At 62.5% G+C, this 16,683-nt stretch overlaps 1 protein-coding gene across 1 annotated transcript in view; it reads left to right on the top strand.

Annotated features, from left to right (window-relative positions):
* IGFN1 (immunoglobulin like and fibronectin type III domain containing 1) overlaps positions 1-16,115 on the top strand; it is a 34,431-nt gene extending 18,316 nt beyond the window's left edge. The window contains exons 15-27 of the mRNA XM_038541735.1: positions 476-2,280; positions 2,335-4,104; positions 4,433-4,557; positions 5,168-5,309; positions 6,114-6,413; positions 6,854-7,153; positions 7,620-7,793; positions 8,744-8,872; positions 10,795-11,097; positions 12,042-12,130; positions 12,914-13,109; positions 13,535-13,834; positions 14,512-16,115. Of these exons, the coding sequence (XP_038397663.1) occupies positions 476-2,280; positions 2,335-4,104; positions 4,433-4,557; positions 5,168-5,309; positions 6,114-6,413; positions 6,854-7,153; positions 7,620-7,793; positions 8,744-8,872; positions 10,795-11,097; positions 12,042-12,130; positions 12,914-13,109; positions 13,535-13,834; positions 14,512-14,888 (6,010 nt within the window). The 3' untranslated portion in view covers positions 14,889-16,115. The remainder of the gene's footprint in view (positions 1-475; positions 2,281-2,334; positions 4,105-4,432; positions 4,558-5,167; positions 5,310-6,113; positions 6,414-6,853; positions 7,154-7,619; positions 7,794-8,743; positions 8,873-10,794; positions 11,098-12,041; positions 12,131-12,913; positions 13,110-13,534; positions 13,835-14,511) is intronic.
* The last annotated feature ends 568 nt before the right edge of the window (positions 16,116-16,683 follow it).

The raw sequence follows: 16,683 nt of genomic DNA, 5'->3' as shown, positions 1-16,683 counted from the left end.
GGGGTGAGGCAGGTTATAAGGATGGTTTGGGGGGTCCTGGGAGAATGGGGATGGGGGGAGAGGCAGGTTATGGGGATGGTTTGGGGGGTCCTGGGAGAATGGAGATGGGAGGTGAAGCAGGGTATAAGGATGGTTTGGAGGGTCCTGGGAGAATGGGGATGGGGGGTGAGGCAGGTTATAAGGATGGTTTGGGGGGTCCTGGGAGAATGGGGATGGGGGGAGAGGCAGGTTATGGGGATGGTTTGGGGGGTCCTGGGAGAATGGAGATGGGAGGTGAAGCAGGGTATAAGGATGGTTTGGAGGGTCCTGGGAGAATGGGGATGGGGGGTGAGACAGGTTATAAGGATGGTTTGGGGGGTCCTGGGAGAATGGGGATGGGGGGAGAGGCAAGTTATGGGGATGGTTTGGGGGGTCCTGGGAGAATGGAGATGGGAGGTGAAGCAGGGTATAAGGATGGTTTCGGGGGTCCTGGGAGAATGGGGATGGGGGGTGAAGCAGGTTATGGGGATGGTTTCGGGGGTCCTGGGAGAGAGGGGATGGCGGGTGAAGCAGGTTATAAACATGGTTTGGGGGGTCCTGGGAGAATGGGGTCAGGGGGTGAAGCAGTTTATAAGGATGGTTTGGGGGGTCCTGGGAGAATGGGGATGGGGGGTGAGGCAGGTTATAAAGATGGTTTAGGGGGTCCTGGGAGAATGGGGTCGGGGACTGAAGCCGGCTATGGAGATGGTATGGGGGGTCCTGGGAGAATGGGGATGGGCAGTGAGGCAGGTTATAAGGATGGTTTAGGGGGTCCTGGGAGAATGGGGTCAGGGGGTGAGGCAGGTTATAAGGATGGTTTGGGGGGTCCTGGGAGAATGGGGATGGGGGGTGAGTCAGGTTATAAGGATGGTTTGGGGGGTCCTGGGAGCATGGGGTCAGGGGCTGAGGTAGGCTATGGAGATGGTTTGGGGGGTCCTGGGAGAATGGGAGTAGGGGGTAAGGCAGGTTCTAAGGATGGTTTGGAGGGTCCTGGGAGAATGGGCTCAGGGGGTGAGACAGGTTATAAGGATGGTTTGGGGGGTCCTGGGAGAATGGGGATGGGGGGTGAGGCAGGTTATAAGGATGGTTTTGGGGGTCCTGGGAGAATGGGGATGGGGGGTGAGGCAGGTTACGGAGATGGTTTGGGGGGTCCTGGGAGAATGGGAGTAGGGGGTAAGGCAGGTTCTAAGGATGATTTGGAGGGTCCTGGGGGAATGGGCTCAGGGGGTGAGACAGGTTATAAGGATGGTTTGGGGGGTCCTGGGAGAATGGGGATGGGGGGTGAGGCAGGTTGCGGAGATGGTTTGGGGGGTCCTGGGAGAATGGGAGTAGGGGGTAAGGCAGGTTCTAAGGATGGTTTGGGGGGTCCTGGGAGAATGGGGATGGGGGGTGAGTCAGGTTATGAGGATGGTTTGGGGGGTCCTGGGAGCATGGGGTCAGGGGCTGAGGTAGGCTATGGAGATGGTTTGGGGGGTCCTGGGAGAATGGGAGTAGGGGGTAAGGCAGGTTATAAGGATGGTTTGGGGGGTCCTGGGAGAATGGGGTCAGGGGGTGAGACAGGTTATAAGGATGGTTTGGGGGGTCCTGGGAAAATGGGGTCAGGGGGTGAGGCAGGTTATAAGGATGGTTTTGGGGGTCCTGAGAGCATGGGATCAGGGGCTGAGGTAGGCTATGGAGATGGTTTGGGGGGTCCTGGGAGAATGGGAGTAGGGGGTAAGGCAGGTTCTAAGGATGGTTTGGAGGGTCCTGGGAGAATGGGGCCAGGGGCTGAAGCCGGCTATGGGGATGGTATGGGGGGTCCTGGGAGAATGGGGATGGGCAGTGAGGCAGGTTATAAGGATGGTTTGGGCGGTCCTGGGAGAATGGGGTCAGGGGGAGTGGCAGGTTCTAAGGATGGTTTGGGGGGTCCTGGTAGAATGGGGTCAGGGGCTGAAGCCGGCTATGGGGATGGTTTAGGGGGTCCTGGGAGAATTGGGTCAGAGGGAGCGGCAGGTTCTAAGGATGGTTTGGGGGGTCCTGGGAGAATGGGGCCAGGGGCTGAAGCCGGCTATGGGGATGGTATGGGGGGTCCTGGGAGAATGGGGATGGGCAGTGAGGCAGGTTATAAGGATGGTTTGGGCGGTCCTGGGAGAATGGGGTCAGGGACTGAAGCTGGCTATGGGGATGGTTTAGGGGGTCCTGGGAGAATGGGGATAGGGAGTGAAGCAGGTTATAAGGGTGGTTTGACGGGTCCTGGGAGAATCGGGTCCGGGGGTGAGGCAGGTTATGGTGATGGCTTGGGGGATTCTCAGGTAATTGGGTCAGGGAGTGAAGCAGGCTATAGGGATGGTTTGGGGCCTGCTAGGGGACTGGGGTCAGGAAGTGAGGCAGATTATAGGGGAGGCTCAGGAGGACCTGAAGAAATAGGGTCAGAAGGTGAGGTGGGTTACAGAGATGGGTCAGGGAAGTTTGGAGTAACAGGCACACAGGCTGGACTGGGATATGAGGGTGGACCCAGAAGCCAGGAAGCCACAGGGCACGGGTCAAAGTACTGGACAGCGTCAGAGGGGTCTGGTGGTGGCACAAGCTCCAAGGATGGTTCAGAGAAAGCCAGAGGAATGGGACCCGTGAAAGGGGCAGCACCCGGAATGGGCTCTAGGATGGCTGGAACGCTGGGCACTGCAGATGGCACAACATGTAGGGACAGCCCAAGGGGCCCAGACGTGCTGGGAGTTCAAGGAGGGCCACAGATTCTTTCAGATGGGCAGGACTCCAAGAAGGGTCTCGGGGGCTCCGGAACCTCAGGGGTTCCTGAGGCAGTGGGGGCTGTTGGCTCTGTGGGAAAATCAGGAGTCAGAGAGTGGCAAGGTGCTGCTGGGACCCCAGGATCTCGTGGGGACAGAGAGGCTCCCAGCAGGGAGGGCAGGTCTGCAGACAAGGCAGGTGGTTCGAGGGCTCCTGGGTTTCTCGATGGTCAGGGGGGAGTAGAGGGCGAGACCTGGGCAGGGGCAGCTGCTCTGGAATCTGGACATGAGCAGGACTTCGGGAAAGGAGGCCCAGGGACAGCAGACAGGGGTAGAGCAGCTGGCCCGGGGGGACTGGCACCTCAGGGGGAGGTGGGAGGCAGAGGGATGGGAGCGACACGGGGGGACTCAGTGGGTACAGGCCAGGTTCTGGACAGCAGCTGGATGCCTGGGGAAGGTTCTGCTGGTGGGCGAGGGGCAAGCCACACTGGGGTCCCAGGCGGGGAAGACCAGGGGTTGGGCCCAGGCAGCACAGGTGCTGGGAGTCAGGCCCCAGGCTCTAGAGCTTCCAGATCTCTGCAAGAGAAAGATGCCACTTTCAGCGGGATCCATGAAGGGCTGGAGGGCTCCAGGGGCAGGAAAGGTGCTCTGGGCCAAGAAGGGGCTGCCGGGTGTCAAGGCCCACGGTTCCTGGATAGCAAAGGTTCAGGTCCTGGAAGGGGCAGGTCTACTGGCCCAGGGGACTCAGGCGTCCTGGATAAGAGGGATTCTAGTGACAGGGAGAATGGCCTCCCCCGAAAACCTGGGGATCTAGGACCTCAGGGAGCCTGGAATGGCCTCGATGGTACTTTTGGCAGAAAGGACTCTATGGACAGGTCAGGGGGCGTCCAGAGCCTGGACTTCCAGCTAGACAAAGGACAAAGAGGAGATAGAGGGTCCCTGGGGCATCAGGGATCCCTGGGGCATCACAGATCCCTTGGGGCTGAGAATGACAAGGCCCAGGGTCCTGGGGCTCTGGAGGGACATGAGGGATGGGGAGCAGGAGAGTCAGGCGGGTCCGACAGGAGGCCTGGCCAGCTCAGCAGCTGGTCTCAAAGAGAGACAGAGGTGGAGGCTGGAACAGCCAAGAGAAGGGGAGCAGAGGAGGCCAGAGGCCCGGGGCAGCCGCTGTGGGGAGAGGACAGAGAGAGCCGAGGAGTGACTCTGCCCGGAGACCGCAGCTGGGAGCCCCCGACTCATCTTGGCAGCAGGAGAGGTGGCCTGGAGGGCAGGTCAGACATCTCTGGCCAGGGGAGGGATGCCACCCAGAGTCCCAGATCCAGATCCAAGCCTGGCACTGGCGGTTTCTCCACGGAGGCCCGAGGTGGGTATCTCCCAGGGGAGAGGCTCCAGTCGGGGGAGTCTGGGGGGACTGGGATGACTGGGTCGAGCAGCCTCGTCCTCCTTGTACAGGTGGGCTCCAGGCCGCGAGGCTCAGAGGTCTCTGGGTCTCTCAGAGGGCGGGGGGAGGGGGCCTTCATCCGCTTTGCACCCCGGGGTCCTCTACACCAGCTGAAACCCTGCTGAGCAAATGGAGGGGCTGGTTCTGCGGGCAGGACGTGGGCGCTTCCCCGGGCACAGTGCAGGCCACGGTCTGGGCGGGGGGCCTTGGGGAGGTCCCCGGACCCCACACTCCCTCTGTGTCTCTCCAGGCCCCCTGGGCCACTTCTCTCGGGGCCTGACTGACACGGAAGTGCAGCACGGGGCGCCTGCTGTGCTCTCCTGCACCCTCACCCGCGACCTGGGCCCCGGGGCCTGGTTTAAAGATGGAGTCAAGGTACTGCCCCCCTGCCCTGCTCACCGGGGTGCATGGGGAGGGGGGTGCTGGGGGGAAGAGGGTGCTGGCGGGGTAGGGGGGCACTGGGTGGGGGGCTGGGTGGGGAGAAGGGGGTCAGGGGTGGGGGAGGGGGTCGGGGTCGGGCCCTAAAGCAGCGAAGAGTTAGGGGGTCGGGACTTTGTGAGAAAGTTCTCGTTCTTCATTTTACTGAAGCCCTGACCGCGGGAGAAGCCTAAGTAGCCGGGGTAGGTGTTTAGCGGGTGTGCCCCCACTCGCCCCCCAGCCCCCTCCTGTGCCCCCCATCAAAAATGCATGTCCCATCCCAACACCCGTTGGAATCTACTGTCCTTCGAGGTGTCATACGGCCGCCACCTCCGCGCTCTTCCCCGCACATCCTCCCAGGAGGGTGGGCGTCACGGGGGTCGGAGCACGGGCCCTGGCGCCCCGCGGGACGGGCTCCCCAGCTGTGCGGCTTGCGGGTGGGCGCAGAGCGGCACCGTCCCAGGCTGGGCCACGTCCCCCACCTGCCGTGGCCCTGGCTGTTCCTGGCCCACCGGTTAGGGCCTGGGCAGGGCCGGGTGACGGGCTCCTCCGTGCCCTTGGTTGGCAGCTCGGCTCCCAGGACGGAGTCACCTTTGAGGAAGAAGGTCTCACGCGCAGGCTCCGCATTCCCCGCGCGCAGGGGACTCAGGCGGGGAAGTACGCCTTCGTGGCCGGCAGCCAGCGGAGCGAGGCCACCCTGCGTGTCCACGGTGAGGCCTCCTGCCCGGGACCCTGCCCCGGGTGCCCCCGCCCCAGGCCTCCTGCTCCAAGCGCCCCAACCCCAGGCCTCCCACCCCAGGCGCCATAACCCCAGGCCTCTGCCCCAGGTGCCCCGCCCCAGGTCCCCCAACCCCAGGCCTCCCACCCCAGGTCCCCCAACCCCAGGCCTCTGCCCCAGGTGCCCCACCCCAGGTCCCCCAACCCCAGGCCTCCCACCCCAGGTCCCCCAACCCCAGGCCTCTGCCCCAGGTGCCCCGCCCCAGGTCCCCCAACCCCAGGCCTCCCACCCCAGGTCCCCCAACCCCAGGCCTCTGCCCCAGGTGCCCCACCCCAGGTCCCCCAACCCCAGGCCTCCCACCCCAGGTCCCCCAACCCCAGGCCTCTGCCCCAGGTGCCCCGCCCCAGGTCCCCCAACCCCAGGCCTCTGCCCCAGGTGCCCTGCCCCAGGTGCCCCGCCCCCCCAACCCCCCCCCCCCCCCCCCACCGGCTGTGGGCTCACCGGCTCTGGGTGCCTAATCTTATCCTCAGTCCCCGAAGGTGATTTGAGAAAGCCAACCGTCTCCTCCCTAGTCCCTGTCAGGAAGTCCTGGGTGGGGCGGCAGGGGTCCAGCCCTGGTCCCTCCTGCTGCAGGTGAAGCCCACTCAGGCCCTGGTCGGTGCTTCTGGCGGGGGGCGTCTTTGCTCTCAGCCTGTGCTTCCTTCTCTGGGTCCGCTTGCCCACCCCCCCCCCCCCCCCCCCCCCCCCGGCACAGAGCCCCAGCTGCCTTTGACTCCCCTGCCTGCTGTGTCTCTAGATCGCCCTGTCATTGCTCCTGACGTGACAGAGAGCCTGAGAGAGCCACTGGTGGTCAAGGCCGGGAAGCCGGTGACGGTGAAGATCCCCTTCCAGAGCCACCTCCCAGTCCAGGCTGCCTGGAAAAAGGACGGAGTGGAGGTGGCGGGCGGCAGCGGCAGGGGGCCCCAGGTGGCCTTGGGGGACGGCTTCACCCGGCTGTGCCTCCCCAGCGCCGGCAGGAAGGACGGCGGCCGGTACAGCGTGACACTGAGCAGCGAGGGAGGCTCCGCGCGGGCGGAGGTCACCCTACAGGTTATAGGTGCCAGCCCCAGCCTTCTCCCCAGCCTTCTCCCCGCAGAGGGTGCCCCCCTGCTCCACCCCGCACACGCATGCTGCTGACGGTCCCAGCCTCCCGCACCTTGTCCCCCCCTCAGGAGAGGAGCTAACACAGCGGGCCCGCGGGAGTGGTGGGGGTGGGATGGGGTCCCCAGCCTTGAGGGGCGCCAGCAGCGTAGGACGGCTCGTGGCCAGAGGGCTGAGCGGGTCCCTGGACAGCACAGGGGTGCGTCCCGTGTCGCCTCTGCGGGCACCTGTGTGCAGTTGGGGGCGGAGACCGGGGCATTCCGCAGGTAACCCCGAGGCTCCCGGGCATCCTACCCCAAGGCAGGCTTACCCGCTGATGAGGGGGGACGTCCAGCATCACGGCCCTCCAGCTCCCTTGACCCCCGTTCTCTTGTGCTCCTCTCGGTGGGCCCCCAGACAAGCCCCAGCCCCCACAAGGTCCCCTCGAGGTACAGGATCGCCACGGGGCTGGTGTCTGCCTCCACTGGAGGCCCCCGCGGGACGACGGGGGCCAGGCCCTGGAGCGCTACGTGGTGGAGAGGCGGCAAGCTGGCAGGAGCACCTGGCTGAAGGTGGGCGAGCCCCCCGCAGACAGCACCACCTTCACCGATACCCACGTGGAGCAGGGCAAGAAGTACACCTTCCGAGTGCGGGCTGTGACCTCTGAGGGGGCTGGGGAGGCCCTGGAGTCCGCGGAGGTGCTGGTGGCCCCTGAGGGTAAGAGGACGGGCCCTGGCCCCGGGCTCTCCACTGCGCAGAGGGCGGGCAGGCCTGCCCCAGACGCTGGGGGTCACTGCGGACACTCCTTACGTCAGCTTCCTTTGGGGGTTGGCGGGTGATCAGGAAGCAAGGTTTATGGGCTCTTCTCCCAGCTGTGGCTCTGTGGGAGCAGGGGCGGCATGTCGGAACCTGGGGGGGGGCAGCACCGTCCTCCATCAGGTGCTCTCCATCTGGAGCACCTATCAGGGGACTCGAGCCCAAGGGGCCTCAGGGCTGCCTCTAGGCTCCTGGGCCACCAGCAGAACGCGTCCTAGGGCAGGCAGGCTCAGCCCCCTGGTGCCCCCTGAGCCTCCCCGACAGTGTGGCTGCTCCCAGATGCCCCACTCCCTGTCCCCGGGGACCTCGCCGTGAGCTGGCACTTTTCCCCAGCCGCTGGCTGACCTGCGCCTTCTCTGCCCGCCAGCTCTCCCGAGGCCGCCCTCGGCCCCGGCCATCCAGGCAGCCTCCAGCCAGGGCATCACGCTGACATGGACGGCACCTCGGGGCCCTGGCAGCGCCCACATCCTGGGCTACCTCATCGAGAAGCGCAAGAAGGGAAGCAACACCTGGACGGCGGTGAATGCCCAGCCCGTGCCTGGTGAGTGGGCCTGAACCGGTGCTCCACGTTGTCCCCGGCTCCAGGGCTTCCCTAGATGACCTCCTGGCTCCAGGGTCCTGTGGCATCTCCATCCCTGATGCCTTTAGTACACGGGGTCTCGCTTGGGGGGCTTCAACCCTGGGGACATTTGGCAATCGCCTGGCAGTGTCTGGCTGTCATAACTGCGGCCGGCGAGATGGGGGGCAGTGTGAAGAGGCCAGAGATGCTGCTAAACATCCTGCGAGTCACGGGCCACGCTGCTGTCCGCATCCCCGTGGCTCCAAACCAAGAGTTATCTGGCCACAAATGCTAACAGCGCCAAGGTTAGGAAACCCCAGTCTAACCGAGGGGTTGGGATGGAAGCCACATCTTCCCTTTCTCATCCATGACATGAGGAGGCGCGTCCCCGTGGTACCAACTTCCCTACAGTTTCCAAGTTCTTTCCGGGATGAGCAAGGACTCAGAAAAGTCCAAGCCTATGTTTGCAGGAGAGAGAACAGGTTCGAAGCCCTGAGCAGCTTGTCAGGAGGCCGGGTTTCGAGCCAGGGCCGTGCCCCTCAGGACCTCAGGACCTGCGTCTCTGGCAAGACGGCAGTTACCTAAGGGCATTCTCCCAGCGTCCCGGTCATCCTGTCTCCTTTATTGATCTACACAGATTTATAGCAACAGGGATAAGCCTGCAAGGCAGAGAGAGCCGCAGAGGTTAAGGCACCTGTCAGCCTGCCCAGCAAGGTAGCGGCACAGCCGGACCGGGGCTGGGGCCTCTGATGCCCTGAGCGGTGATCTTTTTACCCCGGAGACAACCGAGTCACCCCGACCCACCGGCCGGGCTGTAGAGAGGATGTGTTAGCCCTGAGCTTGGTCTTCTCCAGAGCTTGGAGGCACGAGCCACCTGCCTGCCCGTCGCCTGGTGCTTCAGGGTGGGACTAATGCGGGTGGGCTTCCCGCAGAGAGGAGGTGGACGGTGACGGACGTGCGGCAGGGCTGTCAGTACGAGTTCCGGGTCACGGCTGTGTCGCCCGCCGGCCCCGGAGAGCCTGGGCCCCCGTCGGATGCCGTCTTCGCTCGGGACCCCATGAGTAAGTAGAGCACCACCCCAGGTGGGGGTGGGGGGAGCTGGGGAGAGCTCTGGAGCCCGTGGGACAGGACGGGGGCTGGAGGTAGGTCAGGGCCAGCCCTGAAGGAAAAGGTCAGGAAGGCTGGAAGGCTTCTGGGCTGAGACCTATTTTAGGGGCCCAGGGGGGCTCGAGATCAATAGGCCCAGAGGCCAAGCGGTGGGGATTAGAAGCAGCCCTTCCCAAGGTTACTCACTGTTGGGCCCCTGGGCCCCTCAGTCCTGGAGCTGGCCCACCTGTTCCTATTGTATAACCACCCATCCGCCCAAGGGGGGACTTGTCATGACTGTGGGGGCGCTGGAACCTCACCATTGACTCTACACCAGATGTTTGCTCATGACCATCACGATGGCTAACATCGTGCCCGGAAGTAAGTGAATAAATCCCGGTCTCTGCTTCCCTCCCTGCGGTTTCACACATCCAGGCACGGGCGGCTGTCTAAGCCGTGTTGGGAACAGCACAAACAGCGACCTGTGCCGCAAGATGCTTACAGCACCCAGCTCATGACGTTGGCAGGGCCTACGGGAAAGGGGCCTGTCCTCCTTTGAGCCAAACTTCCCGAATTTGAGTAGAGAATAACGTTTCTACAAAATACCTATATAAAAAAAAAAAAGCCTCATTCCGAGGCATACACCTTAGGAAACGCTGCTCTGTATGCCTGTCAAGAGCCTCTTATCTCATGAGCCCTTTTAAGCCCGCTAACAAGGAGCCATCCCGGGGGCAGCACGCTGGATGGGCCACGGGGTCAGCCCCTGGGAGCACCGTTGTCTTCCTCCAGGGCCTGGCGCACTGCGGGTGTCCGGGCCGCTGGAATGGATCTGGCAAACGTAGAACGTTGTACAAGTTGAGTGGATAGACTGGCATCTAAGTTTCAGTCCTAGAAGGGCCAGCGTGTGGGATGGAGAGGGGAAAGCGGACACATGCATTTTATTCCTTGCAAGCGGACCAGCCCCGTCCTAGTTTATCCACCTCTCCCTCCCTTGCTCTTGCCCTTGATGGGGAACGGAGGGAGCAGCAGCAGCAGCAGCGTCCCACAGTAGCCACCCCGGTCGTGACATTTCCTAGACCTTTGCTGCTGAGCATGACCCCAGGACCGGCAGCCTTACTGGGGGCTTCTCAGGAATGCTGAATCTCAGGCCTCCCCCAGGCCTTCTGAATTAGGACCCGTAGTCTTAACCCAATCCCCGGGCTGATTCATGAGCAAATTAAAGTTTGGGAAGACACTGCCCTTGCCTAAATTTAGAAACACCCAGGCAGTGCTTACAAATCCTGCTGCCTGGGCTGCCCCCCACGTCTCCGGGGATGAGACCTAGGCACTGGTGTTTTTAAAGCTCCCCACATGATTCCGGGGTGCAAGCAGCCTGAGGAGACTCGTCTGCACTTGACAGAGCCGTCTACACACCTCACAGCTTTGTTCCCAGCCCCCCTTGGGTGTTACCATCTCTCCCACTTAACAGGTGAAGACTAAGTACGGACGAGTGTCCAAAGGGCAGTCTTGACTAACTTAGAGCTTAGAATCAAAAGATCCAGAATTCTAGTCTTCAGGGATTTTGGAGCCCAGGCAGTCATCAACTAAGGTGCCAGATTTCAGGAATTACAGAAGGGTCGTTCGGGGTAGTGGGTTGACAGGTGGGTGGAGGAGGGGACTGAGTGCGGGGAAACCTTCTGGAGCAGGTGGGCTGGGATCTGTGGTACCCAGAGGAGGCAGAGTAGAGGCTAGAGTAGGATCTGGTTCCAGGTAGGTGCTTTCGGGAAGTCTAGAGGCAGAAGCCGTAAGCGAAAGAAATTCCCAGCCTCCCACAGGAAAGCTAATGAACAGCCACACTGAGTGGCCTCCCTCGAGAGAGGGCGATGCCATCCCTAACATCCCCATGGTGCCTGGTCAGGAGTCCCTGGGCCCGTGAGGGAGCTGCAAGTCACAGACACGTCGCACACCAGCATCACCTTGAGCTGGGCCCCGCCGGATGCTCAGGATGGGGATGCAGCCCAGGGGTACGTGGTGGAGCTGCGAGGCTCAGATGGTCTGCAGTGGAGCCCGTGCCACCCGGGCACCGTGCCAGCCACCACCTTCACAGTCAAAGGGCTTCGGCCCCAAGAGGGCTACTTCGTAAGGGTGACAGCAGTTAACGACGGGGGCCGCGGCCAGCCCACGGCCCTGGACACAGTAGTGCAAGCCATGCCGGTGACCGGTGAGTGCCATCTCCTCCTTGCTGCAGGCCCTTCCTGAGAGGGACCTCTGAGCCACAGCTATGCACCTGCTGAGTCAGGATCCCCTTCCCGGGTGTAATGACGTGCTGTTTCCCAAGCAGCCGTTAGGAGCCAGGCGCTGGACCAGGCAGGCCCATTCAGAAACGTTATCTCCTTACGACTCGTGAAAATCCTACGAGGTTGATGTTTGCACCCCCAGTTTCCAGATAGGGAAGCTGAGGTCAAAGGTGCTCTGCTCTGGGTCACACCACTGGTATGTGGCAGAGCCAGGATTTAAAGAGGTGACTCCCCGCAGGATTCTTTGCTGCTTCCGAAGCGTGACCTAAGAAGGTGTAAGTGCTGCTCCGCACCCACGGTTCATGTTCAGAGTAGAGGACACCCAGCTCCCTGTTATCCAAAGATGGATCGTCTTTTCCCTTGGATTTAATTGCTTGGAAGCAGCAAACCTTCGACCCAGGGTGGCCTGGGCCGTCATCCCAACAGGCCCTAGTTGCCATAGTAACAATAAGAGAGGCAAGCAATCCTGGAACCTCGTCCTGGCTCTGCCCCCGACCTGATGTGGTCTCCAGCCTGTCACTTCCTGCCTCAGATCAGTGTTTTCTCACCTGCAAAACCAGAGTCCGACGACTTTTGCACTGTCCTCTGTTCTGGCCCAACCCTCACCGGCCCCTTGAGGGCTTCCCTTCTCAGCTCCCCTTCCTTCCCAGCTAGCACGCCCCCCAGCTCCTGCAGCTCCCCCGCTGTGCCCCAGGATTCTCCTCCCAGCTCCCCTCTGCAAATCCTCCGGAGGGCCCACCCCCACCCTCCGTGGATCTCTACATCAGCCAGTCTGGCCCAGACACGCCCCTCCAGCTTGGCCTTGTGGGAGCCCCGGGGCTGGGGCCCAAGCGTGGCGGGAGGTGACACCCCGTCTTCTGTGTTCCAGTCCGTCCCAAGTTCCTCATGGACTCCGGCACAAAGGACTCGCGGATGGTCAGAGCTGGGGACACTGTTCGTGTGCCTATCTCCTTTGAGGTATTTCTGATGGGGAGGAGGGAGGGGGCCCGCAGGGGCCCAGGGAGCCGGACTCGGCCCTGTGGCTCTCGCTCGCTCACCGCTCGCCGCCTGTCCTTTGGGTCTCCAGCCGGCGGCCCGGGGTGGGACCTAGCAGCATCATTCCCTCGCTCGAGGGACAAATACCTTACCCTCTCCGGGCTCCAACTTCCTCATCCATCAAATGGGGATAATAGTAACATATCTCCAAGGATTTTTCTGAGGATTCAGGGACTTAATACATGGAGGGCACGTAAGTAGTGCCTGGCATACGGCAGACACCCCGTTTGTGTCATCTATTAATTATTATTATTATTATTAAAATCATCATCATCATCTGAGTGGGAACTCCTAGGCGGCGGAGCTTGACTCACTCAGAAGTTACTCTAAATGACCTGTTCTTGACCACGAGACCACACTAAGGGCAGTGATGGGGACGAGAATCTAACACACCCTGAGAGCTCCCCGACCCCGTGCCCTGTGCCTCCCATGTGTCCTTAGATTCTTCCGTCCTCAGAACAATCCTGTGGGCGGAGTGACCGCGGCGTCCGCTTGACGCCAGTGCGCCCAGGCCCCGGGAGTCTCGCGGGGAGTGGGGGCTGCTGACTCCCTTTCCTGCTTGCTCCACCCCGCCTCCTGCACCAGCCGCTCTCAAGCGGCCTCTCCCCTGGGAGTTCCCTTCCCCCCACTTACACCCTAGGCCCAGCTCACGTGCATCGCTCCCAGAGCTTCCCCTCCTGACCCCCGTTTGCTCTCGTGTCCCAGGCCGCACCCATACCTGAGGTCACCTGGCTGAAGGATGGCCTGCCCTTGCCTAAAAGAAATGTGACCTCCACCAAGGAGGGCCTCACCCAGCTGCTGATTCCTGCGGCCAGCCTCTCCGACAGCGGCCTCTACACCGTGGTGCTGAGGAGCCTGCAGGGCGAGGAGGCTACCTACCGCTTCTCCCTCAGGGTGGCAGGTGAGGCCGGCCTGGGCGGGGCTCCCGGTGCCCGCCTGCCCCTCACCCCTTCACCGAGGCGCAGGGCTCCCCCTCCGGCCTGGTCACAGGCCTCAGCTACCCTCTGCTGCCTGGGAATACACGGTGACGCTGCCACCAGCCCTTCCGAAGCGCTAGAGGAGAGACAGGACAGGCAGAGACTGGGGGTCTGGGCGGGGTGAGGGGTCCATCGCTCTGCCCCAGGACCTTAGGGATGGTTACGCCACGGCCTCTCCCCGGAGGAGATTCTAGGGTACAGACACGAGCCAGGGCGAGGTTCCCCCTGCTCTAGAGGCAACTGTCGAGCCCCGGCGGACAGTCTGGCTCCCGCTGCCTGCACTTGAGGACCTGGGGGAGGGCCCTGCGGGGTCCCCCCCAAACTTAGCCCCCGTTGCTTTCCCGTGCAGCGTGCCCGAGGGCGCCTGGACCCATCCGCCTGCAGGAGAACGTGCCTGGGACGGTGACGGCCGAGTGGGAGGCCTCCCCAGATGAGGCCGGGGAGGACCCCCTGTACTACGAGGTCCTGATGCGCTCGTCGGCGCGCGGGCGCTGGCAGCAGGCAGCCGACCGCGTGCACACCAACCACTACACCTTCCTGGGCGTGCTCCCCGGCCACGAGTACCACTTCCGGGTGGTGGCCAAGAACGAGCTGGGGGCCAGCCTGCCCTCGGACACCAGCGAGCCCTGGCGCATCCCCCGCCATCGGGGTGAGCTTGGGGGCTGAGGGGTGGCCCGCGTGTCGCTGGCCCCTTGACCAGCCAGCGGCCGGGACCTGTGGCCCTGCCCACCCTGCAGGGCGGCCCTGACCCGGGTTGGGGGGGGCGTCGGGAGACAGCAGAGGGCTGTGGGGTCCGCCTGTCCAGGGCGCCTGCCTTTGGGTGGGGTCTCAGATGAGCGGCAGGCCGTATGGCAATGAGGTTGATGTTTCTCTGAAAACCAAGCATATTTTACAGTCAAATAGATGTGGGCCTTCAAAACAGTCACTGGAAAAGGCGGATTATAAAACGGAATGTATGATTCCATATTTCTAAAACACAAAGATGTCTGGAAGGCTCCACCCCTAAAGGTTAGCTCTGGTCATTGACAGGCAGGGAAGTTAGGCTTGGTTTTTATTCCTTCCCCTTTGGACTTTCTTACACGGTCTGGCCACAGTGAAATGGGTGTTAGCTTGTAGTGTAAAAAAAAAAAATCCAAAATGTATTATAAGAAAAGGATAAAAAAGTTAGTTGAACCACGGGAGCTAAATTTACAGGTAAGATTGTGGCAGAAAGTCCCAGAAAGTGCTTTGGAACTTTGGGACGAGGAGCTTGCTGCCCGCCGCCCGCCCCGGCCGGCCCTTGTCGCCCGCTCACCCTCTCTCTCTCTCACCTGCTCTCCGCCACAGACAAGTTCACGGTGAAGGCTCCAGGCCACCGGGAGCCCGACCTGAGCCAGAAGCCCCGCTTCCTGGTGGGCCTGCGGACTCACCTGCTGCCGCAGGGCTGCGAGTGCTGCATGAGCTGCGCCGTGCAGGGCTGGCCCCGGCCCCACGTCACCTGGTTCAAGGACGACCAGAGCCTGGCGGGCCACCCCACAGCGTACAGCACCGACGTGCTGGGCGTGTGCTCCCTCGTCATCCCCAGCGTCTCCCTCAGGGACGGCGGCCAGTACAAGGCCGTGGCCGAGAACGCGCTGGGCCAGGCCGTCAGCACCGCCACCCTCATCGTCGTGGGTCGTGAGGAAGAGGAGGAGGAGGAGGAGGAAGGAGGGTCGGAGGAGTAGCCCCCCGCCTGGGAGCCCTCCCGGTCCCCTCAGGGTGGTCGGCCTGGAGGTCGGGATACTGAGGTCCTCTAGCCGCCGAGGCGCTACAGCAACTCTGTGACTTAAGCTGGACGGCGCTCGCCCTCCTGGGCCCGTGATTTGCCCACCTGCAAGGTGCAACGTCGCCCTAGACCGCGGAGCACCAGCTCTCGGCCGGCGGGACCGTGTATGCGCCCCCCCGCCCCCCAGGCCCCCGGGCGGCCCGCGGCACCTCTCACGATGGGAGACCAAGGGCCTGTGTTACACCTTCGGGAACACGCAGACCCGGACCGGAGTGCTCAGGAGGCCTCGCTGGCTTCCCTACCGCTAGTGCCCTCGTCAGTAAAGCAGTAACACTTGTCAGTAAGAGGATGTTTTTCCTTGATAGTAATTAAACACCTTGTGTTTTGAATAGAGAACAAAGCAAACATTTTAAATTATTCAGAGTTAACCTTTGTGGAAAAACCGGGTTCACCAACCGGAGCCCCTTTTCTGTCTGCGGCACCTATGCCAGGGGCCCCGGGAGCCACTCCATAAGTGCCCCCCGTGTGTGCACACACCTAGTCCTGTGTTTGGGGGTGGTCGTCAGGGAAGGAACTTGTCCGAGCTCGGCGAGCAAGCGGGGTCTCTGCATTTGAAGCCACGGTGCCTGCTGGCGGAGCCCCTGGGCCGACCTTGTTGCTGTGTGAGCTTCACCACGGGCTGGGGGTGGGAGGGCAGCGGCTCCCCCAGGACCGGCCGGATAGCCTGGGGCTCTGTGTGTCGCATGATCCAGCTCCCAGTGTCACCTCCCCCAGGGATAGCCCCACCTGGCTCCACAGCCGTGGCACGAGGACAGATCCCCAAAACCTCCCTCCTGACACCTGCACTGGCCCAGAGAGCTAGTCCTAACAGATGGGGGACACCTGGGGAAGATGGGGGCCATTCAGCCTCTCCACCCCAAGCCAGGTCCCTGGACAGATGACGGTGAACCTCCTCCACTCTCACCACGTGGCGCCTTTCTTCTCCACTTCGGGACACCCAGAGACAACCTGTCTGCAAGAGGAAGGCCAAGTCCTCGTTTTCTGGACGCAGGTTCCTGGAGGGAGAGCAGAAAGAGCTGGGCCTGCCGTGAATAGAGGAGGGAGGAACGAGGAGGTCATCTGCGTGAGGGCCAGGACATCGGGGGGTGCAGGGGGGCTGCTTTCTGTGCTTTTCGCCATTAAAACATTAGGCTAACGTGAGCCTGTCATTTGCAACGACTGTGGAGTTGGTGTGTTGGAGGCAGAGCCTTCGTTCCAGGCCCCGGCTGGGAGGATGGGTGGATTCTGCGCCTCAGCTTCCCAGGGCAGAGAATCAGAATGGGGTTAGAGGGTCTGTGTGATGGAGAGACCTCCCCTCACTCCTCACCCACGTGCCCCACGCTCCTCCGGCCAAAATCCTGTGAGCAACAGAGCAAGAGGCTTTCCTGGTGTCATCGTGTGGGGAACACGGAGCCAGGGCTGCACAGAGCCGCCCTTTGCCTGTCCTTCCTGGGGCCGGGAAGAGTCTGCGCTGGGGAAATCCTACTCCAGGATGTGACCTGGGGCCCCTGTCGGAAGGTGCTGAGAGGAACCCCCAGGTGCATGGGGATTTGTGTCTCGTTCAGGGCTCTGTGGGTCCCTCCTCACCTTCTCCACAGTCCCCGCTGCCCTGTGTCACACACATGATGGGTTGCCTCCCTTTGCACAGAAGGGCCTCGACGTGGCCTCCTGCAGAAACTCTCACCCTCCCTCATTCTCCAGACACGGGTCCTGAA

Source organism: Canis lupus, chromosome 7 (genome assembly GCF_011100685.1).
Source record: "Canis lupus familiaris isolate Mischka breed German Shepherd chromosome 7, alternate assembly UU_Cfam_GSD_1.0, whole genome shotgun sequence".
Classification (NCBI taxonomy): Eukaryota; Metazoa; Chordata; class Mammalia; order Carnivora; family Canidae; genus Canis; species Canis lupus.
This window is presented reverse-complemented; position numbering and strand designations above follow the sequence as displayed.